The sequence below is a fragment of the Camelus dromedarius genome, chromosome 5 (assembly GCF_036321535.1).
Source record: "Camelus dromedarius isolate mCamDro1 chromosome 5, mCamDro1.pat, whole genome shotgun sequence".
NCBI lineage: Eukaryota > Metazoa > Chordata > Mammalia > Artiodactyla > Camelidae > Camelus > Camelus dromedarius.
The window spans coordinates 80,548,008-80,574,225 of NC_087440.1; the positions used below are offsets into that span (position 1 = coordinate 80,548,008).

The following is a 26,218-nucleotide window of genomic DNA, read 5'->3' on the forward strand; positions in this document are numbered from 1 at the left end:
GTCAGGCAAGTGGTCCTGGAGACCTGGTAACAATGCCGGGGTGGGGGAGGGGGGTTCACCACATGGAGGGACAAACGTGACCCCGGCTCTGTTGGCAAACACTTTCTATCCAGCCCTGGCATGTGGATTTCCCAGCTTATAATATACATAGTTTGTCAAGATGGTTCAAAACCAGGGTGCTTTTAGAATACAGACATGAATACGATTCTTACCATTCTTGTAATCTAACTGGAAACTTCCCAGCCTGAGTACCACTCTAAACACTCCCCTCACCTTAATATGTGATGCGTTGATGTAGCCGGTATTGTTTTCTTTGGTTGGGACCAGCTCCACTCTGGCATCGTCATAGGGAAGGACATCTTGGAACCGATTTCTCTCTGCATTTTCAGGGAGTCGTGCTGTTGAGCACTCCCCATCAACTAGCCGTTTTTTAAGAATTCTTTCATATTCTGTGAATACCATCCCCTGTTCTAACCGCTGTTCCAGTATTTTACACTGAAAAACAGAATGTGGGAAATAATGTGAATATTGTCCCATGCCACAGCTGCATTTTGATTGTACATCTGAAATCTCATTTTCTGCTTCAAGTCTAACATTATCTAATATTGAAAATTCTAGATGAAACCACAGTTGAATTTAAAAAGCCAAAACAATAAAAGAATAAATGAAATAGCCTTATTGGTGAGAAATACAATGCAAAGTTCTGTTATAATTAGCCTAAAACAATTCGTTGAATTCATTTCCTCTAAATCTACAGTCAATTCTGTGACCCCTTAAGAACAAAAAATTCTCCTGGAGAACAGTAAGTCCTAGAGTAGTATAACCAATTTCAACCTCTATGAATAAATGCTTCAATTTTATAGTATGATATATAAAAAACTGAAAACAGTAGTCAATATTGGTACTATCTCCAGGGTCCAAGTGTAAGTTAATTTTTGCTTAGCATAATTCATGCCCATCTGATTTTGGTATAACAGAGTCTCATAGCAAATACATCTCGGTCACAAGGAAAGTTTTGAAAAATTCAGTAACTGTTCACTGTTGAGATAAGTTTTCTACATAATGCAAGGAGTCAATGTCTGCCTTCTCTCCTGTGTGTGTGTGTATACTCATCTGTTTGCAGATTTCCTCCAACTTTCAGGCCATCAAAAATCAAGCCCGCCACAGACGGTCAGAAGAAGGTCAAGAACAACATTCAGAAACAAACAGACAAAAGTCATCATTTAGTCTGAAATTATCTATGAAGATGTTAGCTAGAAATTCACCCCCACTCTGAAATCCAGATTACAAAAGTCCTGACACTCATCTGTGATTATCAAATGTGTCAGAAAATTCAGTAAAATCCCCAGAAGGCAGCTGTGCATCACTGCGCCCAGGCCTGGCTCTGGCACGTACCCTCTCATCGTTCGTGGCTCTGGCAGGCACGTCCTTTCCTTCATCAGGCAGAGGCAGCCGGGACAGGGAGAGTCCATTTAGGGCAGCCAGCTTGAGAGGACCAACTTTTTTTGCATCTACTCGGCTCTTTTTCATTCCCTATAAAAATATTTATAGAGATAGATCAAATATACATAAACACAATCCGTTTGAAAAGAAATTTCAATCGACTCACGACGGGAAACAAAGAGAGGGAGGCCTCTCCTAAACCAGTCACCACAGGAGAGACACTCCTTCACACACACACATACACACGCACAGTTGTTTAATATTAGGAGGAAGACATTCCTTTCAAGGCCAAAGCCCTGATAAATCTTCCAGATACAAGGTTGTGAAATGCAACTGGTTTCAGGGCTCCGCTGTAATGAAGGGTGAGGCTCCCAGCAGACAGCGTTCTTTCATGGAACTCCCAAACATCAAACCACGACACACACAAAAGCATGAGCTGCAGTCCACAAAAAGGGTTTAAAAGTGGTCACCTGATAGTAAAAAGCTTTTATAATTTTTTAAAAATACAAATTATTTAAATCATTCTGAAAAAATTGTTTTCTGTGGTGGCTCTATTCCCTTGCAGACTTGTGTGACCTGGATTAGATCACCGCACCTCTCAGAACCACACATTTTCAAGTGAGGAAAACAGCAGGGCTGAAATCTCCATCATTACACCAGGAGGAGAGGGGATAAGACAGGGCATTGTCAGAACCCTGTCTCCGAAAACTGGTGTTTCCTAAGTTATTACTAAAGCCAATGATTTTCCCCTCTCAGGCAAACAAGCCCAAGAATGCCAAGTCTCCCTCCACAGTCTACACCTCCTTGGAAGTTATAATAATTATAATGACCTATTATAATTATAAGCATTTATAATAATTATAAATGGTTTTCTCAGTTCTGTCTCACAAATGAAATCAACTTTACTCCAGCTTTATCAGCCTGGGGGGGAGAGAGAGAGGCATAGAGACTAAAAGGTTCCTGCTGAGGCTTAAAATTTCGTGATTCTCATGTGTGCACAAAACTGGTGAATGTTTAACACTGGGCTTTGCGGTGGGGAGGCGAGGAGTTGTGTAAAGTTTGCCAGGTTCTGCAGTGCAAATAGTCTCACCACGGCTAACTTTCATCTGCCAGTTTATTATCAACCAGCTCATGAGACACTGAAAATTGAACAGTCAGCTCCTGCCAGCCAGTAGAGGTGGCCCAGCACTTCCTGGCCTAAAAATGGCTCACGATGCCCCAGCAAAGAAATGCTGGATGAAGCCAACTGGTTGTAAGGTCAGTTCTAAAGGTACTTAAAGAAAGGGGCATAGTGTCAAAACTCACTTCAAATACCCCTTATTTAGCCCTTAGCGTGCAAAGACATGGTCTTAAATGTACAACTCATACAATGATTTCTTCAGTGAGAACCACCACACAAGACTAAGGGTGAAACAAAAACACTTTATGTAGACAGACAAGCACTCAAACCAGTCCACCTTTTTCTGATAGCAATCAAACCCTGGAGGTGGAGATGGGTGGAGAATTCTCAAATGTTCCTGCTTATCTGTAATTTATTTCACTGTTTTTAGTATGAAACCTCTAAAACCATAATTCACATTAGTATAATCGCTGGCTGTAACAATTAAAATAATGGCCTCCAAGTTACTCTGAAGGGGGCCAGAAGGTTTAGCATGGGGTTGGGCTCTTCATCTCTTGGGAAGTCAGTCAGCTAAATGTATGATGCAATCTCACAGTAATAAGTTAAACTTGACTGAGCACTTTCTACATGCCAGGATCTCACTTGACTCCCCCAGCAACTCTCTTCGGTCATCTCATTTACAAATGAGACAACCAGTCAGAGAGTAAGCAGTTGGCCCAAAGTCACACAGCTGCCTCTTTATACACAGTAATCGGGGTTAAAACAATAAAAACTTTGCATTAAAATCAGTTATGCAGTATCATAGAATTCAGAAAGCACCTTTTACGCCTGACCTTATGTGGGACCTAACACAGTGCCACAGCAGGCAGAGGAGGGGTGACCATCCCATGGTACAGATGGAGAAGCTGAGGTTCTGGTGCGTGAAGGACCCAGTCCACTGGCAGGGAACGAATGGACGGCAGTGCTGAGACTCAGACCCAGGTTTCCCTAGGCCAGAGCCACCACTCACAGTCTTCAAGTAAGGAGATCCCTTATGCCAAAAGAGGGGCAGCAGCATGGTCCAATCACATAACCTCACTAATACTGTAGGTCTTAAAGGTCAATGAAGGAGACATTTTGTATTTTTAGAGAACCAGACTGATCAAAGTCCTCAGATCTAGCAGAACTTGCTAGGCCCATTCAAAACTACAGGGACAACAGGCTTGAACACTAAACTCTATTCAAAGCAAGTATCATCTGGGGAAGAGACCCAGGTCACATAAAAACGATGGACAGTTCTTGCTGTAATTAGGGAAGAGTGTTAACCATGAGAGGGCCCCGCCAGCTAGCTCAGGACAGAGTTACTTTGGAAGACACACCCACATCTTGTCCCCAGCCTGAATCATTGATTGTGAGCCCATCCCCTCCGCTGCAGCAGACCTGAGACATTGGCCTTCACTCTTCAGGCAGATGAGTAAGAGTGTATTCCCAAGAAAAATTAAAAATAAACTTGCAATTCAAATCCATTAGAAGAAAATACATTTAAATCCATGGCACTGCTGTACGTAGTTTTAGTCTACCTGTACTGATCTATTTCAGAAGCACTATGATACTATGTGACTTTTTCTCCTGCTTATGAAGATGTTTACAGCATCCTAGAGGAGCTACACTGGGCCAGAACCACACTTTCCATGGGCCCTCAAGTCTGGATATGCCGACCAGCAGAGATGGGGGAGGAGTCCTAGTTGCCGGGTCCCTGGGAGCAGCGCGGGACAGAATGGATAGGCTACTTAACCGCTTTCGCTTGGCCGGAGCCCAGAACACAGGGAATGGAGGCCTGGACAAGGAGGAGCCGGACTCCAGAGGGGTGCAGCAAGAGGACTCAGAGTGGGCACGGTGACATGGCAAGGCCCAAACGCCTGGGCAAAGCTGAGGCACCCAAAGTTCAAGGGCTTCCGTGGAAAGACACAACAGCAAAACTCAGACAAGCAATTATTACTTAATAAAATATACCTTAATGTGGAACAGTATAGAAGACAGGAGAACAAGTTGCAGAGATAAATATGGGTTTAAAATTCCAGTTCAGTCACTCACTAGCTGTGTGACCTTGGAAAAGTTACTTACTATCTCAGAGTCTATTTCCTCATCCGTAGGAACAATAAGCCTGCTGTAAACTGTACATGGTAAAGCAGACGGCGTGCTCAGTAAACGCCCTGGGAATGGCAGCTAGAGATGATGCTAAGCTCTTCTACATTTTGCTTCAAGTAGGTAGGAAGTGCTTAAATCATGGTTATTTATCATGCTGAATGTTAAGGAGCTGCATTTTCTACAAGGGGCCTTCCCCGGGTTCTCAGTTCACTTAATCTCTCTTTTAAACAGACCTGCAGCTCTCGGGTTTTATGTCTTGGTGACGTGCTCCCTTCCCAGCTCAGAATCACAGCCCTCAGCGATCACAGCCGAGCATCCAGGCTGCACCCGCAGGGACTGCAACTAAGGAACACGCTAGGGACACTTCCGGCACGTGTCCCTCAGACCTCACAGGAGCAGCTGAGCAAGAGCAGCCCTGGGCCCTGCACCCCCACAGCAGGGTACTTCCACGAGTGGCTTACAAAGCAATCTCAGCTGAAATCATGAAATCTTAACTTCTTTTTCCCTAATGTTGCGTTATTAAAACATCCCATGCGCCCTTTCTGGTCCTTTCCACAGAGCCTCTTAGGTTTACCTTCTGCTTCATCTAAGTTATTCATTTCTAGCAAAACCACCAGAATCCGAATCAATCCCCATTATTTCCAGAGATAATCAAACTCAGTGTTCCAAAATAAGACAAAAATAGGGTAAAATGTGTATGGAGGGGGGTGGAAAAAGTTAAAAGAAAAAAAGCTGAAAAACATCCGAAGTGATGAGTCAAAGAAAAGACGGCTAAAGCGCAGAAGGCGGTGAGGCAAGCCAGGCGTAAAGGGCAGTATTCTCGGTCGGGTGAGGGCCCCTGGCTCCCTGGATGGCTCACCCCTAACGGTGGAAGTCCTTCCACGATGTTCTTCTTTCCCGAGAGGTGATCTGACACCGGCCTTTTCTTCAGAGAGTCCCTCCTGGCGCGGTACCTCCCGGACGTGGTGAGGTCGGACTCGGACATGGACGGTGTCAGCAGCCCGTCCCTCCTGGGCCGCTGGGCCTCAGCCAGCATGTGAATCGGGCTGCCGTCCCTCCCCCTCTTCTCCGCCTCGGTGACGTGGGACTTGGGCTCGAGGATGTGCAGAGGGCCGGCCCCCGGGGAGACGGAGGCGCAGGGGCAGCCGAGCTGTGCTTCCTGGGAGTAGCTGCCCCGGGACTCCCGTGTGTGGGGAGAGAGCTGCGCCCCGGCTCCGGGTTCCTCTTCAAAGTCCTCCTCCTCCTCGCTGCTGTGTATCAGCATGGTGGCGTCTGAAAGAGACTTTTTGTGACCATATCTCAGGCTTTCCTGCTCGTCCGCCTCGTCTCGCTTCGTTCTCTCCAGGACGACGTTTGGCTGGGAGCCCGCCAACATAGCCCGCGGCGCCACATCCGCCGCCGACGCCGACATGGTCCTCTCCTTCAGCCTCATGCCTTCAAAGCTGTGGGTCAGCCCCGCGATCTCGATGCTGTTCCTCTTCTGCAGCTGGGCGTGCCGCGCCGCCGTGAGGGGCTCGCTGACCTCCTGCAGGGAATGGGCCACCGGCAGGCTGTCCTCCTGGAACGTCTGCACCGAGTGGTGGACGCGCCTGGTGATGAGATCCGGGTTGCTGCTGCTGATGTACAGGTGGCGGGACAGGTCGGGGGTGCTGTTGGCGGGCCTCGGGTAGGGGTAGGGGGGCGGCGGGCGGTACACCTGCGTTCTCATGATGTTCGGGGCTGGGTAATCCTGGGCCTGGAGCTGCACGTTGGTCAGCTCGGGCACGCTGACGGCGCCCACCACCGGCCGCCTCTCTGCGGTGTAGGGGTAGGGGCACTGGCTGTGGAAACTGTAATTGAGATTGAATGGGTAGTGGGCCGACTGGGGAGACATAAAGTGGGCGTGCTCCCGAATTTCAGGCTGGCTGTAGACCAGGGCATCGGGCCTGCTGTAGGCGTACGAGCTGCCGATGTTGAGGTTCCGTAGCGAGCGGCTGTGCCTCTCGGCAGGCGCCGCGCCCCGGTGCAGCTGCTTCATCACCGTCTCGTAGTCCGGGGTCGGGCGGTAGGACGGCGGGATCAAGGCGCTGTGCCGGTGCGACGGCACGTAGTCCGGCCTCATGACGTCGCTCCCGGTGATACTTGGGTTCGAGGACATGGGCGACGGCTGCAAGTAGGGCTGAGGGTTATTTAAGGAGCTGGTGCTGTGTGCGCTGTAGACGCTGCCATTCCGGATGCGACCACTAAGGTCAACCTGGGCGCGATCCAGACTTGTCTGAGAGTGGCAGTAGTACCCGTTCTGGTTGGTCACAAAGAGGTTGTCTGGGGGGGGGAAACATTTAAAATGCATTTTAAAATGAGATTTGTTAAATGTATTAAATTGGACCAATTACTCTATAGACAAATACTGAGACAGGCCCCAGGCGCTGATGACATTCTTGACATAGCTGATGAAACTCCAAGCTGCAATGACTCGGCTTTACCTACACCACTCTGAGCAACCCTGGACACATCCTTTCCGGGAACCCCGGCCTTCTTGTCTATAGAAGGGGATGGCTTTGCCTACGCTAAGGGCGGTGTTCAAGACTTGATACCCAGTAAAGATGAGTCAAATTTAAATCCAATATTAAGAGTACAATTGTACCACAAAATATTGTCTTTTCCTGAAAGTCAAAAACATGTGCTTCACTAGAGACACAAAGCAGACTTTCTGGAACAACAGGGAGCTACGGGCAGAGACACGTGTTTAACGAATTGGGTCTCTGACTTGGCCTTCCCTCCCTCCTGGGGATGAGCTGGGCTGATGCTGAGCTAGTTCAAGCACCAACTGTCTGTATACATTTTCCTTAAATGAAACTCTAGGTTGGTTGTATAGGTTCTTCCAAATGAAGACAAAAGAGCGATAGTTCAGCTGGATTTGAGCCTATGCAGGCCCAGTAGGGTCACCAGTAGCTCTAGACCTCACCAGGGGCCAGGAGCCAAGAAGACATTGCTAAGACAGCCACGCCTGCTCCTGCTCCGGCCCCCACCCCTCAGTAAGACAGGGGGTCCACAGCTAGCAGAATCAGGAGTCTAATCTAATCCGCAGTGGTTGTGTGTGTGCCCTTGCTCGGGGCTGGAGGGAGGCACGTTTCTTCTGTCCAATCTGCAGTTCACCTGAAAAATTAATGAGGGTGATTTCTAACTCTTCAATGGAAAGTAGCCGTCAAGATCATCGGAGAATTGCTGTTGAAAAGCATTCTTTTTGTGATTCAAAAGCCCCAGGATGGTTTCAGTGACAACTGATTATCGAAGTTAATGTACCACAGTCTCATGTGTGGACTTCACTCTCGTGGCACACACCGCCACAAAGAGGGAGGCCTCCAGTGCATCACTGTGTTCCTCCTGTGGGGACACAATGCTTCCCTTGTCCCTGTCCATTTCTTGTGTCTGGAACACTCTGCAATCTCCGAGTCTATGGAGCCCCCTGTCCTCACTTCTGTCACAGCTCAGCCTTACTCAAGCCCGTCTTGACTAGCATTATACCTGCCTACCTGGCATCCCTGCCTCCAGGCTCCTCTGTGTGTCCCGCAGACCATCCATCTGTGAGCCTGCTTGTGTAAAAGACCATGCTGAGAACTAATGGAGGGTGGGGAGAAAGACTGGAATCCAGACAAATAAAAAGGGAAAGTTATGTACCCTAATACCATAATCCAAAGAAGCTTTTCCCACTGAAGGAGGTAAGTGTTACAGGAGTCCGGAGGAGGGAAGGATCACTTCCAGTTTGGGCTGAGCCGAGGGGGACAGGGAGGAGAAGACCAAGAACCACCTCACAGAAGACAGGGCAACAGGGGGCCGTGAGGGGTGGTTGGGAGGGGCTCCATCGGCCAGCCGCCGGGCTCTCGGCCTCTGAGTGCACACTGGATATGCCTCCTCACCTCCGGAAGGCAGGCGCAGCCATGGGACTGGTAACAATCAAGGGAAAGTGAGCAGAGTTACAGAACCAATTTCTCTGCTCCCTTCTCCCTGCCACCCTGACCAACATTTCACATGGAAAGGGTCCCCAGCCCGAGCCCCTGAGGCAGGCTGAGGTGGAGCAGAGCCCTCCTGCCAGTACACAAAAGCAAGCTTCCCTGGGTAAGCCGCTGAGAGTTTAGAATTGTTTGTTCATGCAGCACAGCCTCGCCCATCCTGACTGGGCGGAAGCGTGTGGGCAGGAGAGTGCCTGGGTAAGCGCACCAGGGGTGACAGAGCTGTGCAGGCAAAGCCGGGAGACTCCACATAGAGGGTACACTCGGTCTGGCTAGAGGACCAGGTAGCTAGAGAGGAGTGCAGAACATCAGGGAATGAGACTGGAAAAGTAGCAGAGCGAACGTTGCTGAGAATGCTGACCACCAGACAAAGGAACACTCATCAAGGAGGTGGGATGAGATGAGACTGGCCACTGAATGGGGCACCAGGGAGAGTGGGGACTGAGGACATCAGCACCTGTGATGCAATAACTAATGAGAGGTTTAAAAAAAAAAAAAAAGAAGGAACTAGATAAGATCTGGAGCAGAGGGACAGGGAGAAGGGGATACAGAAGAGAGTTACATGAAATTAATTAGAGGCAATAGGATTTGTAACTGTCTGGGTGCTGAGGGCAAAAAGGAAGGAAGTTACATGTAGTTTGGAATCCAAGTAATCAGGAACAGTGTCTTCATTGTAAAGAAGCAAGGAACGTGGGAAAAGGGACTGGCTTCTGGAATAGTGATGAAAGCAAGTGCAGTATGCTAGTTTTCAGCAAGCTGTAGTAGCTGATAATATTCACTGAGTGCTTGCCACCCGGCCAGGTACCCGGCTGGCGGCTCACATGCAGTAGCTTCCTTAACTGCCCCGACAACCATCAGGGAGATGAAATGTGGGGCTGGAGCACAGGAGTGACGATGGGGTGAGAAATACAGAAGTGACAGTCATCCTCTGAAATCTGAGGCGTGGATGAGATGGCTGTGGAAGCCTGTAGAGGAAGGGGGGGCCACGGGCAGACCTTCAGAGATGGTGCAGGGGGAGGGAGAACCCCGTGCACTGAAGAGAGAGGTTTTTCAAAAGGGCAGAATGCTGGAATCCGATGGTAAGGAGTATGTGCAGGGCGCCGGGGATCTGTGAGAGGGCAGCTGGACCAGGGTAGCAAAGGCGGGAGGAGTAAACAGCTAACCAACAAACAGAAGCAGCACAAAGGTATGACTCTCAGAAGTGCGGTGAAAAATGAAAGGAAAAAATAACTCAAACTGCAGTCTGGAGAGAGAGGAGAGGAAAAAATATGAGGATGCTTGCAGATCAGGGGAAAGGGATAAACAGCAAGGAAACAGTAACAACACAGAGAGAAGAGCCTTTTCCCAGAAGTGGGAGGGGCAGGGGTTAAAAAATCAGACAGGGCAGCATGCAAGGAAGATGGTGAAGAAGGTAAAAAAAACATCCTGACATGGACATTCTTGGAATCCACACCCAAATCCACCCCCTCCTGCCCACCTCACTACACTGCATGGCGTGTCCCATCTTACACAGGAGGCCTGGCACCAACAGTGCATCATCACCCACCCTCTGGTCCCTTCAGGCACCATGTCCTCCCAGTTCCCTGGGGGAGTGAGTCCAAACACCCTCTTCCTCGTTCTGTGCCGTGGCTTTCACTATCCCCCCAAAAAACCAGAAGCAGCAGTCCCAATCAGGGACCCGCTTCTCTCTCTACCTGTTGAAATGCACCCATCTTTTGAGATCCAAAAAGTCTTTCTCAATCTCTCAAATATGAGAGTCTTTCTTCCATTCAACGGCACAGGAATTGCTTGCTCTGTCTCATTACAACCATCGTGTTCTCTTTGTATTTAAGTTATTTGTGCACTTGTCTCATCCCCCACCACTAGATTCTAAGCTTCTTAAGATGTGGAATTACTTCTCTGCATAAATCTCCTCAGCCTTTATACCAGAGCTTTGTAGACAGAGAGTAAAGGTCTGTACTTTGGAGGCGATGTCTTAAATACAGCTCCCTATACTCATTATGTGAAAAATAAACAAAAATAAGTAAAAATAAAATGTTTAAATTTTACAGGTGGGAGAAAAACAAAATGAGCCTGGGACATCCTGTGCTGGAAAGCAAGGAAGCGCTCAAGGCTCCGGGGGCATGTTAACAAGACAAAGGAGCCAGCTTGAAGGAGCGCCCACGGGCCAAATCTGGGACCATCTGAGCGTCAGAATCTGATGCTGCATGTTTTCTACCCATGTCCAAAAACTGACTTTAACAGCAGCTTCTTCTATGAATCTAGGACGGTTATAATCCTGGCCATAGTTTTGGATGTAACTTCAGCCAAAAATTAACCCCACTTCAAGATCTCCAAGTCTTTGTAATTTATTCAAATTATAATACTTCTGTAAGGCATTTCAGAAATAGTGTACTTTACCTTGGGAAGAAGTGTATGGTTCTGTATAATGTCCATTATAATGCAGCTGGGGTGGGGGAGGCATCACGTAGGGCTGGGGTTTAGGCTTTAAAGAAATGGAAAGTTGGAAATAGGGTTAAAACGCATTGCCTATGTAATACATCTAAAGTAATTCTCTGCTGGTTTCTTACTCTCCATTAAAACCCTTCTAAAGGAGCCAAACATATTATATACGAAAAATAAATCTGAACACCTCATAGCTCTTACCATATCTGTCTTTTCATTGTTTCCCAGAATGGCAATGCCAGGCCCTGTGCACTGATATCAGACATCAGACAGCACAAGAAAACAAGCTGTATCCAAAACGTTAAGAGCAAGAAGGAACAGACACAAATCCCCTGAATTCTTTTATAAACAACTGAATATAAGAAGCTTATACGTAGTATATTTAATCATCTAGTATTTTAAATATCTACTAACTTCTGACTACTCTTGGTTAATAGTCAACATTTTTAATATTAGGTTGGACCCAACATTTAAATATGTACAATATAATAAATATTATATATATTACATAAATATTAGGCTTAACCTATGGAAAATTCACCATGTCATTGGTCAAATATCAGCACACCTTTGTGGCTCAAACTAAAAATTAACACTGACAAAATCATACATTTTTAAGGAAGATGATGTCACTAAAAGAAAAAAAGCAATTGTATGTTTCCTTCTTTCTTACCAGAGACATCCTTGAAGAAGACCTCCTCCTAATCGGGTTCACTATGACGGTCTGAGTTTGCCTACAAAATAAGACATGTCTTTGAGAAGAGCATATATGTATATGCTCATATACACATAATTTTCTCATGCTATCAAAATAAGTTAGTAAGAAGGTAAAATGATAAATCTTCTCAAGCAAAAAAAGACAAACTAATCCAACTGTAAATTAGAGAAAAGAAAGGAGATCCCCTGTCCTTACTCGGGCCCCGGCCCCTTCCTGCTGCCCAGGTTCCTCTGACCGCATGCCAGGGTTTGAGCTCCTCAGGGAGCATCAGTCACCGAGACCACCAGAGGGTGGGCAGGAGTAACTTCCCCAGGTCCCCGCAGGTGGAACCTCTGGAGGGATCATAAGCAGAGGCCAGGCTAGAGGACCCACAAACACATCCCAAGGGCCTGGCTCAGCACTGACCTCCTCCATTAACAGTACTGAGGAGTGACCATCAGCCGCCAGCCTGAGCACCAGAAGCAACGGGAAGTGCCTTTAATTAAGAGCCTGCTAACCACAGACTACAAACACTAACGAAGAGATAAGTTTGTAACTTCAGAAACAACAATCTCTATTTCCTCAAAGGAACCAAGACAGGGAAAGTAAAACAGTAGAAAAATTGGTTCAGCGGGCCTGTGGTAAATCCATTTACCTTTCTTTACAAAAAACTTCTCTTTGGTTTTAAGTGTACTTTTTAAAAAGCAATGAGAATCTTAAGGAGTGTGGGCTGACATTTACCAGATAATCTGAGATTTTAAGCTATTCACAACAAGTTCCATCTTTGAATAAAAGTAGGTCAAAAACAAGAAACAAAAAAGTCCTTTTGTAATTCTATCTTTTTAAAACAGAGGCAGGCATTTTTTTTTGTTCTTGTGTGTGGTTAGTTTTATTGCAAATAAGATCTAGGAACCTAAACCCATAGGATTTTTGGCTTTGTTGGTGACATGATTTTGTCAAAACACTTTTTGTTTGTTGTTTGTTTGTACTGAGGGAGAGGTAATTAGGTTTATTTCTTTATTTATTTGTAATGGCAGTACTGGGGATTGAACCCAGGACTTCGTGCATGCTAAGCATATGCTCTACGACTGAACTATGTACCCTCCCCCAACCTGTCAAAGCATTCTTAAAAAAACCTTTTACCATCTGTTTCTGGCTCATGAGCTTATGTGACACGTGATTACTGATTACAAAAATATTTTATGATCCTTGGTTATAGTGTTGTAGGGACTAATTACTAGAAAATTCATAATCACAAAGTGAACACTTGCTCTATTTAATCAGTAAATTTGCCATAATATCAAATCTCATGTCTCATAAATTAACACTATTCTTAGCACTCTAACAACTAATTTTTTATATTCAAACTCTAAATGTTAGCTCATTTTTACAGATTTTTGAGATTAAAGAAAATTACTGCTTATTAGGAACTTATCAGGCAGCTACAATTGCTTTTGAGTTGACTTTTTTAAATTAAATGCTTTCTTTAACAATTTCTTTTTATTATCATTGGAATGTATTAAAATTGTTGATGAAGAAAAGATGTCTCTTTTCCAAAGGATGCTCATTCTGCCAGTAATTTTGTTACTCAACAATAATAAAATGGACGTTAATTCTATTAGATTGCAAAATACCTCTATCAATTGGTAAAGCATTATATTGGTAAAGGAGGAGGAGAACTCCTTAGAGAAGCAAATCAAGAGGGTGTGCCTGAGCCTTTTTTTTTTAAACACTCCTTAACTACTATATTAATACATTCCTATAATCAGTGTCCAGAATTTGAAGACACTGCATTTTGTAGCCTTGAAATTTACTTTCCCTTTGCTTAGACTCCATTGTCAGTGCTAGGTTTAGGCAAACTGGGTCCTTTGAGGTTTGTATTTAGTACAGAGACTCATGAAATTGACTGAAATTTTAAAGTACTACAAATTCAAAATTCAGAGACAGGGAGAAAGGTTGCTGATAGAATCCTCCAACAACATGCCCAGAGTTGCCCAGCCGGGAGCAAAAATAAACTTAAGTGTATTAAACACAGACTCCAAGGATGCAGAGCTTAGGAGCGTAGGTGGCAACTCCCACATGAGGGATCTATTTTGGCACCTTGCTGGTAGCACCCAGGATGGAGGTGACACTGCCCCCGCAAAAGCAGCTTCTGCTAAACACAAACTAGGATGTCTTCCTCCTGCCAAACTGTAGGCAGTCTCACCATCAGTTCTAATATTCTAACCTCCTCTTTCTTCTTGCCAACATTCTCGTAAATGCGGTTACTGTGAGATCAGCTATCCTAAACTTAGTACCCAAGACAGAATGGTGGAACTGTCGGTTGTGTTTTGGGGCAGTCACTGTGCTGATTGGTGCTGCTAAAAATGAGACAGCTGAAGAACTTAGGAAGAAAAAAAATTACTGGAATGTGTGTACTGGAGAAGCAAAATAAGAGAAGGCTACACGTGGTTACCTAATGGAATCCAAACTCCAGCCCCATGAGGGAGGCTGGTTATTATCCTGATTTTACAGATGAGGAAACATACTTAGATGAAGTAAATTGCTCCTGCTCACATGGCAAATAAGCAGCAGAACTGGCATTTGAATCAGGCAGTCTGTCAGAGTCCTGAGCACGTGCTCCTCACAGCTGATTATTCGTCTGACCCCTCTCCCCAACATCAAAAGCTCTGCAAGCTCCACAAAGGCAAGAGGACACACCTGGTACCACTGGTGCCTGGCACACAAGGAGCACGTCGACTGTTTGTTCAACAAATGAATGCAACAGTGACTGAGGCCTGAAGCTGATGCTCCCTGCTGAGCATCTAGCAGCCAAGTTCCTATTTCTAACAGCTGTCTGAACTTCGCTTTAGGAGCTTCCTTTCTTACATATTTATAGTTAGTGCAGAGGAGATTTTGTTGAACAGAAAGTTTGCTGGGTGGTGGAAATACCTAGAAAATGTTGGTCTCAATGACTTTCCTTTAATGGGACAGGGGTTGCTCCCTTCTTCCAGGCCTCCTAGTCTCTTCAGACACTGCAGTCAGCCTAGAAGAAGTGGGGTAACCCTATCTCCTTCCAGGCAGGGCCCACTCCAGTCTATCCCCCCCGACCACAGAAGTCTGCAGAACAGAGGCAGCCACTGGCCGCTGTGTTCACCGACAGCCCCAAACTGCGGGGAACGCGCGCCAACCCTCTGACTGTGCTCAGCAAGCGGCCGCTGGTGGCCGAGTCTAACGTCCCTTTTCAGAGAAAGTCTACTGAAACTTCTACCACATGCTTTTCAGGTTGGGGAATACCATCATCCCCTTCCCCTCTCCTTCCCCACAAAGAGGAGAGAGAAAAGCCTCCTATACCAACACCCTTCTCAAGACTCTCCCAGGCTTTCTCATTTAATTCAAGAGGCTGACTACAGTTCTGGGGCTCAGCCTTGGGGGAGGGGGAGGGGAGTCATTTGACCTAAGAAACTGACATCTCACTTAACTTCTACCCCAACCCTAAAGAAATGTTTAGGGCCCAGTATCATTTCTAACATTTTTCAGGCTTGGGTGACACAAAAAGATGATTCTGTCACCTAAAGTACTTTGAAAGCGGAGAGAGGGGGCAAGACTGAAGATGGGTAACGCCATCCTATAAATTCTAATAGTCATCTAGACCAAGGTTAGAGGAATCACGAAAGGCCATCCCAAACAGCATTAGACTAGGTATCAGGACTGAGGAGTGGGGAGGGGGACACTCAGGAGTAAAGTCCTCCTTTCTGCACAAGCAGAATCCATCTCCTGAGCCACCGGTTGCTGCAGCCCGAACCCGACGCCCAGGATTCACCGTCCAGTCCCAGGCCTGCTGTGGGCTCCTTACATGCCCATCACACTTCAGTTTACCCATCTGGACCACGAGAACAAGTCTGCCAATAATTCAGAGTCATTATCGTCGTAAATGTGACTAAACATAGCCTAGGTTGAGAGCCTTAAAAGAAATGACCATAAAAATTAAAGTTATTTTCAGTTTTATTATCCATCAAAATATTAAAAGCTAAGAATTCATTTCCTTTACCTGAGGAACAAGTGGTATATTCACTTCCCATAGAATGAAGTGGGTACCTTCCATCATAAATATTACACGGGAATAATCCATAGAAATGGACTTCCATACTCACTAGATGTAGAGTTTTTTTTAATGTGGAAAAATAGCCATTTAAACATAATTATTTCACTTTAAAAACATTCATATTTTCCTTATACAGATACAATATACGCAACTTAAGACCTAATATAAATGTGGTTTTATTTATATTTGACAATAAATAGTAATATGACAAAAATGAGATTTCTAAGACGGAATCATTTACCACACACACACAAAAAAACCCCAATGACTTATTTATTTTCCCTCTAAACTTTAAAACTATCACCAGGTGGCGATTTGCCAAAAAACCTTTTTTAAAAAAGTACTGACCACCACCAAGTAATGGATGTCTACTGGAAAGGGATATTTTATAGTTTATTCAAAATGACTGATTCTCCATCATTTTCCAGAAACAGAATGAGCTGAGGCAATGATGGCTTAATATTATGAACACTCTTAAACTTATGAAAGGCTTTGAATTTATGAAGAGGCCATGGTCCAATAGACTGCATATCTACTGCTCTATGCAGAACACACTTCTGCACAAAAAATAATGCCCCTCATGGCTGGGCAGCCAGGCCAGCCCAGAGGAGCCCCAAATGCAACTACCTTGGACTAGTGGCACTGAGTTTAGCCACCAGGGGAAACACTTTCATGTACAAATGCACCCAGAACTCCAAGCCAGGCAGCAAGCAGAGGCTTCCCACATTCACAAAGAAAGCAAGGTTGGTGCTCCCTGACAGCTAATGTTTTCCAAAACCCCATCAGCAGACCCGCAGTGGGACTCATACAGAAACACAGGGGTGGTGGGGACAGAGGGAGGAGAGGCGGAAAGGGGCTTCAGTGCTAATCGTTAGACTGTTCTCCTAAATGGAGTCTTTCCCTTCACAAGTCCCAGAGGAAGGCCTGCCTCTTTGCCTGTTGCTCTTGACTAGAGCTTTTCTCAGACCCTGGGTCCCTATAAAACAGAAAGCACCTCCATGGCATTTCCCCTTATTTCCCGGCCCTAAGGAACAAAATGTCCTTTCCCCTCTAATTCATAATCAGTAATAAAAGGAAATCGACCTGGAGCAAAAGGGCTCTTCTGCGCTCTGACTCTTGCTACTGTCTCGCCAAGGCCTTCGTCACTCACTAAGCCCTCTCACTCGGGGCGCCTTGCCAGACCCTGCCACCAAAGTGCACGAGGAGGCCCTGTTCTCATGCAGCTCTATCAGACAAGACAGACACATCCGGTCCCCGTCAAAGCAGCAGACCGGCACTACTCTGACGGTCCAGCGTGGTGACTATGGCCCAGGCTCTCATCACCCAGCTCCCAAAGACTCGCTGTATGGCAGGGGCATGACCCTTCACATCTCTAAGTCTCCATACCTTCATCTGTGAATGGGCAATAATAATTGTACCAAACAGGGAGAAAATTAGAGGACATAAATGCTCTCAGCATAATGCTTGACAGAGAAAGTATTTACTGAATTAGAATTACAGGTACAAAATGGTAGGGAAAAAACTAGAACTTTGAATGTGGTGCTGAGGACTAAGCAAACTAAAAGCACGGCAGACCCCAGGGCAGCAGCACTGACACTGGATTTTGAAGAATGATGAAGAGTCCTCTAGACAAGAAGAGGAAGGGCATTCCAGCAAAGGCCTGGGGCTGTGAGAGCCATCAGCATGGTAGGACTGACGGGTTCCAGGAGCCAGGATCAAGGGTCAGCTGGGCAGATGGGTCCAGAGGAGATCACAGGAGTCTGCCCTTCATCCCACAGCTCCGGAAGGCCGGAGGAGAGGAGCCGGCCCAGACTAGCCCTGAGCTGTAACCGAGAGCAGTGCTACGTCTTTTGCTCCTGTATTCAGAAGACTGGCCAGAGCCGATGAGATGGGGCGGGTAGACCTGACGGGAAGCAGCCAGAACAGACCAGAGGAGAGAGAACAGCTTAAAGAAAGGGTGTGGGAATGGAGTGAAACCAGGCTTCAGTTTAGATGCCATTTTGCTGGGAAGCCTTTCCTAACGTGGTGGATCTGGGTTAGGAGCCCTTCTCCGAAGGGCTCCCACAGCACCACGGACATCCCAAATCAGAGCTCTTCACACTCACTCCTGTAGGCTCCTTCAACAAACTCATCAAGGCCAACAGTGGCAGCCCTTGCTCGGCGCTGGGAATACGGGGTAAACGGCACAGGGAGAGCGTCTGCGCTGTGCAGTGCAGTGGCGTTCACCTACTGGGAGGGGATAAAGACAACAAGCAAGTAAACAAGTAACACAAACTCAAGTGCTTAGTGCTATGAAGAAGAAAACCACAGGGTAAAGGCATAAAGGGAAACAGAGCAGATGGGGAGGGGGATACACAGGGTGGTCAGGAACAGCCCCTCTGACCAAGGGCACCTGTGAGGAGACCATGATGCAATGAGGGAGCCAGCACAGGAAGACGTGGGAGGAGAGGGATGCAGGCAGAGGGAGGAATGTGTTCGCAGCCCAGAAAGGATACTAGTGTGGCTGGAACAGCGGGAGCAAGGAGGAGGGTAAAGGGAGCAAGGCTGGAGCCAGGCAAGGACCAGATCGCACACAGCCTGGCACTCTGAAGCACGATGGAGTGTCAACGCAGGTCTTAAGAAGAGTGACAGGGTCTGACTGACGCTGCACTAAGACCATCCTGGCTGACTGTGGAACGTAAGCTACAGGCAGGGCAGGCGCAGACGTGGAGAGTCGGAGGGCTACGGCAGTATTCCAGGTGAGAATTATGGCAGCCGGCACTAAGTTATTAGCTGAAAGAGTAGTGAAAATGATCAAGTTCCAGATACATTTTGAAGGCAGTGCTGGCAGAGCGCGCTGATACACTGGACGTGGGGTGAAAGGGAAACAGGCATTAAGCAGGGCCTCCGGGTTTGTGGCCAGGACAACTGGGTGACTATGGTGTGCTGCCACCTGTCGAAAGAGTAGGAAGCGGCAGATTCTGGGGCACGAAGAGGAGGAGCAAATCAAGAGTCTGGTTTTACCCTTAGAACGTACAGCACCGAGAGTCAACCCTAATATCAACTGTGGACTTAGGGTCATAATCGTATATGAATATTGCCTATCAGCTGTAACAGATGTGCCCCACTTGCAAGATGTAACAATGGGGGATTAGGAGGAGGGGGAGATGTTGGGGTATATGGGGACTCTTGGTACTTTCTGCTCAATTTTCCTATAAACCCAAAACTGCTAAAAAAAAAAATTTTTTTAAGTTTGGTTTTAGGCATATAAAATTTGAGAAGCCTGTGAGGTACTCAAGTGGAGATGTCAAGTAGATGGCAGGGTGTGAGAGTCAAGAGCTCAGGGAGACGACGGGGCTAGATAATGAAGTCGGATGCCCTTTCAGTATAAAGATCCTACCATGAAGCCTGAGTCAAGCTGAATCCCCTAGAGAACAAGTGTAGATGAGAAGAGGTCCGAGGACTACACCAGCAAAGGTGACTGAGAAGAAGCAGCCTAGAAAGAGGACAAACAGGAGAGGGGGAGTCCTGGCAGCCAAGGGGCGCAGGGTGCAGGGAGGAAGGCCTTCGTGATGGCCAGAGGTTAGGTGCTTCCCAGCAGTCAAGTACAAGAACTCCTGAAATGACCACCAGTTGAAGGTCACTGTCACTCTGGCAAGCGATGGTGGTGGTGTGGCAGCTTAGGGGAAACAGGGTGGAAGGAAGGAGAGAGAGCAAGATTATACAACTACTGAAGATATCTGTTATAAAAGAGAAAAGAGACATGATCCCATGGCTAGAGGGTATGTGGAATGAAGGGAAAGAATTTTAAGAGGTAAAATATTACAGCTTGTTTATATCCTGATGGGGATAATCCAGCAGGAAGAAGGAGATCCACATGGGCTGAGGAAAATGTACATTAGGAAGAAGGAGTATAAATTCTTGCAATGTCTTGAAAAGCTGATCTTTTATTACTCAAACTGCTGCTTTGAAAAATTCCCCTTTAGCTTTCAAGAATTAGAATAATTCTAGTAACTAGTTGAAAGAAATCTTAGAGGCATATCTGTGTAGTTACTAGAAGTTGGTCCAAAGGTGAAATTTTAAAAATTGAGAAAATTTTAACACGCAAAAGCAAAGATGTTACAAAAATGTTATGAAAATGGTATCTTTTTAAAAAAAATCTGCCTTCTAGATGATATACTGTAAGTCAAGGCAAAAAAGGGTCTAAATTCATCATTTCCTACAATTTCCACAAGTCGGACATACTTACAGGCTACACTGATTTAGTCTGTAAAATTTGTGTCGTGCGACACAGAGTCTCCACACATATTTTGCTGTTTCCATGTCTTCCTAGTAAATAAAATATGCATAAAGTAAATGAAAGCACGTCTACAACTTGATACAGAGCTTTTCTGAGAACATGACAGATTTGGGTGACATTATATCCAAGTCACTTTTAACAGACTGTGATTCTCATTTTCTAATACTGCACCCATTGTTCCAATGTTATAATTAGGATTTAAATTATAAAGATAAAAAAAAAAACCTGCTCAAAGTGTGATTCTTGTATCAGTTTCAAAATGACTTAGAAATTTTAAAATTATGAAAATGTCAACTTTTATTATTGACAAAGAGCTACTCAAAGATATTTTAAACATTTGACTTAGAGACTCATAGCCTTTGTCAAGAGAACAGAAGTAACTATGAAATAGTATTTCTATAGAGCTATTCACTTTTCAGTGGAAATTAAGATTATTAGTGCTTACTTTCTCACCTACTTACAGTCCCTTAAATTTAATTCAAGATCATCAGATAGTATTCATCCAAAAACTCATTCATTCATTCAACATTATTTACTAAGCAACTACTTTTTGCCAAGTTCTATTATGTGAAATGGTATAATATAAAATTTTATGCTTTATAAAACTATAATTTTAATGCTACCACCCAAACATGCACACAGAAATGTTAACTTCTAGGAAAAATATTCTATACCAGTTCCTAATGTTTACTCACAGTTTGAAACTGGATGGTCTCCTCTTTATTTGCCAGCTCTAGTGCAAAGAAGGACTTATTATGGGACATGTTAGCAATATCATGCCACCTAAAGAACGACAGACAGAAAAGGGCAACATGAGTTCTCATGTTTTTACTGAGACAGAATATATGACCTTTCCTTCTTGAGCTTAACATATAAGCTAATGTTTTTTAATCATTTTAGAAAGAAAACAGTTGTTCTAATCAGCTAGCATGCATTTTCTAATTGAAGTGACCACAGCTAGTTGCAAAAAGTAAATGCATGTATACTAAATGAAGGCAGCGTATTTAAAAATGTAAAATCTATTTATCCTCATTTGCTGGACTACTTTGATCAAAGATCCCACTCTCAGCTGGTTGCCAATGCCTCCTTCATTCATTCAACAAACATTTTCAAGGGCACCAACTATGACGTATCAGAAATTGTGTTAGGTCCTAAGATACTAAGATGAGTAAGGAACAGTGCTTCCCCCAAAGGGGTATAGTTGGAGGGTGGGGCTGAGAGAGAGAATGTAGAAGCAAACAAATACTGTTAAATTCTGCAGGTATACAGGGCATAATAAGGCATAAAAGTAGAGGAGAGGTGCTCTGAAAGCTAGTGAAGCAGGGTGAAGATAAAGTTCAAATGCCAGGAACCCAAAGAGTGAACTATTCTGGGTGTGTTCACCAGGATTCAAACTCTGATCGCGAACTTTCTAACTGTATTTTACCATGTTCAGATTTTATATATTAGTATTTTATTATGTAACTATAATTTTATAAAAGGGAAAAATAGGTCTGGAAGAAAAAAATTTACCCCCTTTTTTGCTTCTCTATTATGTTAAGTTTTATTTAAATTTATTTAAATAAATAAAATTTATTTGTAGGAATTTGGTGTTTAATTGTTAAACCTAAAGATTATTAGCATCATATTAAAGAAGGCAATTTCAGAAATCCCTATCCAGCGAGATGAAGGAAGCCAGCAGGATGTCCCCAGTTTTCCCGTGGCCTTCTGAGCAATGCCAGGGCCCTGCCCTTCTGGTGCAGGCCAGAGCCATTTTCTGACCGCCCCCAACTCAGTATGCTGGGAAGACAATGAACAGCTTGGGGACATGAGGGCAATTGCCAAAAGGAAGCCACCTGACCCAGTGCAGGACAGTCTAAGCGTGGGGATCTGCTCCTCAAGTCAGGTACATGCTTCCGTGGTCATCATCACCATGGAGAATTCAGGGCCCAGAAGGTAGTAAAGCAAAGGAAGTGAAGGTAGAGATGTCAGCTTAGAGAAAAACAATCTGAAAAGGTAAAACTAGTTCTAAGGAAGAAATAGCAAAAATGGTTTAGAAAGTTTTAATAGTGGGGGGAAATTAAATTCCTCTTAATAAAAGAAGCTTTTAAGATGGTGATTAAGAGTCCAGCTTGAAGTGGAGAATCTGAGTCCTTGGTTATGCCAGTTCAGAACTGGGTGACGCTGGACAAGTCACAGCTTTTCTAAGCCTCAATTATCCCGTATGGAAAATGTGGTAATCCCCTCTGCTCGGAGTTGCTGTGAAGATTATCAGAGAAAACACACAGAAGGTATTCAGCATCGTACCTGGCTCATAATAATCAACCAAGAAATGGTAAACACAAAGGGACCAAAACACAAAAATGCTATGTTTTACCACTTAATGAAAAGAATATAAACTAAGTTTTTCATCAAGAGACAATAGAGTCAAAGTAGAGTAAAATTGGCAATATTTCCATGAAATGACACTTTGGATTTTCTAGACTATGGATTTTAAGGAATGAAAAGGCAGGGATTGAACAACATGGTCTAACTTACTATCTGTAAGATATAAATTGGGACACAGAATACTGAAAAGGAAATTAAATCACCTGCAATCTCACTGTTCAGAGTCGGCCACTATCAGCACATTACTATATATTCTTTGTGTCCTTCTTACTAGATACATTCTAAGATTTCCGTAAACGAATAGCATCACATTTGTATAATCAAGAAAAAAAATGAACGTTATAAAAAGTAACTGAAGGGAGGAGGATATAGGTCAAGTGGTAGAGTGCATGTCTAGCACGCACAAGGTCCTGGGTTCAATCCCCAGGACCTTTTCTAAAAATAAATAAATAAACTTAATTACCTCCCCCCACCAAAAAAAAAAAAAAAAACCCCAAAAAAGTAATTGAAATTTGATTACATATTGGTATTTTAGGAATTTTTGTACAAACTAGAATCAGAAAAAGACCTAGATTTGCCCCAAGAAATAGCTCTAGAAACCAGAGCTCAAATGAAAAATTCACATCAAAACAAAGAATGGCCTCAGTATGGTAAGTAAAGTGTCACATATTTTTTAGCATTTCATAGGTACCCATCACTTTAAGCACTATTTTCTGCAACTTGGTTTTGAAGAATCTTATAAAAACCACCACGGCAGTGAGGTGGCATTTTATTCTAGGAAGGGCATGTTTCTATTTCCCAATCAGACCCGGGGGAGACTTACCTGTGAACGCTATAACTAGCATAGGTACTAAAAATACCACCAACAGGAACCACAGAAAGTCCACAGAAAGATGTCAGAAAAATACCTAAATATCACAGGAGGCCTTCCATTCTTATGTTTCACAAAGATGCCTTCGAGACACGCTCCGATGGATATGTCGCTGCCTTGGCTATCCTAAAAGGAGAAAGCACAACAGGAAACACTCAGGCGGCAGAAGCAAAGACCTACAACAGCTACATCTACTTCCCTCCCTGTGTTTCCCAGACATAGAATGTCCAGAAGACCTGCGTGAAGGGAAAAAGTCTGCAAGGTGTAAACGTGCCATCTTGTATATACGTATGAAAACAGAGTTGGGCTCCTTAAGGAACACTATTTCAAGAGCATTTCCAAGAACGAACTTCAAAACAGAAATGTGTTTTACTACAAAATTTGGTCACAAGGACCTCAGCTTTTAGGTTTGCAGACTTTTGCACATCTTCAGCCTTTGCACAGCAGGGCGCCCCTGGGCTTGCCCACTATTCGCTTAGAAATTATTCAGGTTACTTTTGGAGAGCCCAGTCCTTGTGCTAAGCTTACCTTCGCAGGGTAGCTCTCTTCGCCGTAGCCATCCATTCTCTCCACCTCCTGCATGTACAGCATTTCAGCATCAGGAGCAGTGAGCCCTCTGCAACCCAGAAGAGGTTAGCCAGATTATTCACAAAAACTAAAAAATTTAAAAAAAAACAACTATGCATCAATTTGGTGTAAAACATCATAAACATTTCAAGTTTCTAAGCATCTGTAGTTAGTTACATCAATCTATCAATATTTACTGAAAATCAACTACATGCAAAAGAACTGTTCTGAATCCCGAGGGTTAGTTATGTATGATCCTATCCCTTGTACTCCAGGCAGGCAAGGGGAAATGTAGGAAATAAAACAACTGCCTGAAAAACCTTCAGTGAAAGCTAGAATTCTTTCTAAACCACCAAAGTACCAGGCAATACTAAGCATTGTGAGCTAAATGCCAAATGGTAAGTACTGGAAGTAAGGGTTAGAAGATGGAAATCCTTTTCAGCTCCAGTGACAGAATGACATGGGTGGGTGGGTACGAAGGCAGTGTGGGTAAGGACGGCACTCAGCTGCATGGACACCTGCCTCTCCAGCCTCATCGTCTGCTGCTCCCCTACACCACAAGGCACCCCACACTGTGACCAACCCAAATGGCACTTCTTTGAATAGCCCATATTCCCTCATGCCCCTAGGCTTTGCACATGCCAATCCCACTCCCCGGTATACCCCTCACCCACTTGTGCACCTGGTCAATCCTTAATATCCCTCAGGTCTCAGGCTTCTCTGTCACCTCCTGTGGTTGCCTGGAGCCTAAGTCAGATGCTCCAGCTCTGAGCAGATCCATCACATTCTGTGCACACCTCTCCCCTGCACTCATTATGAGCTGTAATTACTATTACAGTGGGCTGTCCTGCCTATCCCATGAGGCTCCAGAACAGGGAATATATTCTTTGATGGCAGGTCACTGTTCTATTTACCTTTGTGCCATAGCATCTGGCACTCTGCCTCATACAGAGTAACAGCACTAAACTATCTTTCAATGAGATGCACAAATGAATGAATGAAAATAACAAAAGACAGAGTGATGTGTGCCTGAGGGATTAACTATGCTGCAAGAAGAGGTTCATATGGACAGCAGAAGGTAAAGCTGGAATGGCAGGATTTAACCAACTTGTGGGAAGTCTTTAATCCCCGGAGTAATGAACTCAGGCTAGCAGAAAGCAAGAAAAGACTTGTGAACGTCTGAGGAGAAGAAGGGAAATAAGGTGAAAGGGATTATTTTAGAAAGATTAATCTTTTGTTAGTGACTGTATGGATTCGAGTGGAGACAGACTAAAGACAGAACGTTATTTTTAATGGGAGGAGATGAAAGACGGTTACAATTAGACAGACCTGGGTTCAAATCCCACCTCTACCACCTGTAACTTTGGGCAAGTTATTTAGTCTCTGTGAGCATGATTTTCCCAATCTGTAAGGAGATAATAACATTTACCTTAAAGAGTGGTTATAAGAATGTAATGATACATAAAGTCGTCGGAACTGAGTGGTACTCGGTTTAGACTAAGACCTAGCCTTCTCTAGGAGAGGGTTCTTCTTAAGGTCAATACACAGATTCCCAAAGAAAGTCATTGTCTACCCAGAGGCAGGGGTCAGAAAGCACCACAGTTCCCAGCACAGCTTACCCAGAGGGCTGGAGGGGGGCAAGGGGTGCTGTACTTGCCACATCACGAAGGAAAACAAGTCTCCCTAATCTTACATCAGCCTACACAGGGCGAGGTCACCACCAAAACTCTTCATACACGGCAGGAAGAACTGGCACACAGACTGGCTGCTTTCAACTTTCCCAGTTTCATCAATGATCAAACATGAACAATAAGTGAGTTAACGTGGGTAAGAGCTCAGAGGAGCACGGAGTACACAGAGAGTGCTCTGCAAATGTTGGCTCCTCGGAACTAGCAGTGGTTGCAGCAGCAGCAGCAGCAGCAAAGCTCCAGGCTGAATGGTGTCAGCGCACGGTTCAAACTCAAACAGGCGTCAGTTCTACACTTCTTCCGTTTCTCGGCGTTACCTGTATTTCTGATGCAGCAAGGCCACTTTTTGAGTAGCTTCTTCCAGTACTTTTTCATCTTGTAACCACCCCTGAAGAAAACACACTGCGGTGAGTATGTAAACAAGTCACCCAAATTTCCTAGAAGAATTCATGCTGTTACTGACTCTTGTCAACCAGCAGGCAAAACTAGGACTCTATTAATATGTGAAAGCTTTGCTTAAGTATGTAATTATAATCTAAGG

General features: G+C 44.8%; 1 protein-coding gene across 2 annotated transcripts in view; it reads right to left on the bottom strand.

The window, feature by feature from the left end:
• Positions 1-26,218, bottom strand: part of PTPN21 (protein tyrosine phosphatase non-receptor type 21) — a 63,510-nt gene that overhangs the window by 5,889 nt on the left and 31,403 nt on the right. For both annotated transcript variants that reach the window (XM_031454158.2, XM_064486174.1), the window contains 10 exons: positions 25,995-26,065; positions 23,951-24,038; positions 23,460-23,548; positions 20,880-20,967; positions 20,134-20,213; positions 11,798-11,858; positions 11,080-11,164; positions 5,550-6,991; positions 1,396-1,533; positions 274-495 (listed from right to left, as the gene is read on the bottom strand). In XM_031454158.2, coding sequence (XP_031310018.1) covers positions 274-495; positions 1,396-1,533; positions 5,550-6,991; positions 11,080-11,164; positions 11,798-11,858; positions 20,134-20,213; positions 20,880-20,967; positions 23,460-23,548; positions 23,951-24,038; positions 25,995-26,065 — 2,364 coding nt within the window. The remainder of the gene's footprint in view (positions 1-273; positions 496-1,395; positions 1,534-5,549; positions 6,992-11,079; positions 11,165-11,797; positions 11,859-20,133; positions 20,214-20,879; positions 20,968-23,459; positions 23,549-23,950; positions 24,039-25,994; positions 26,066-26,218) is intronic.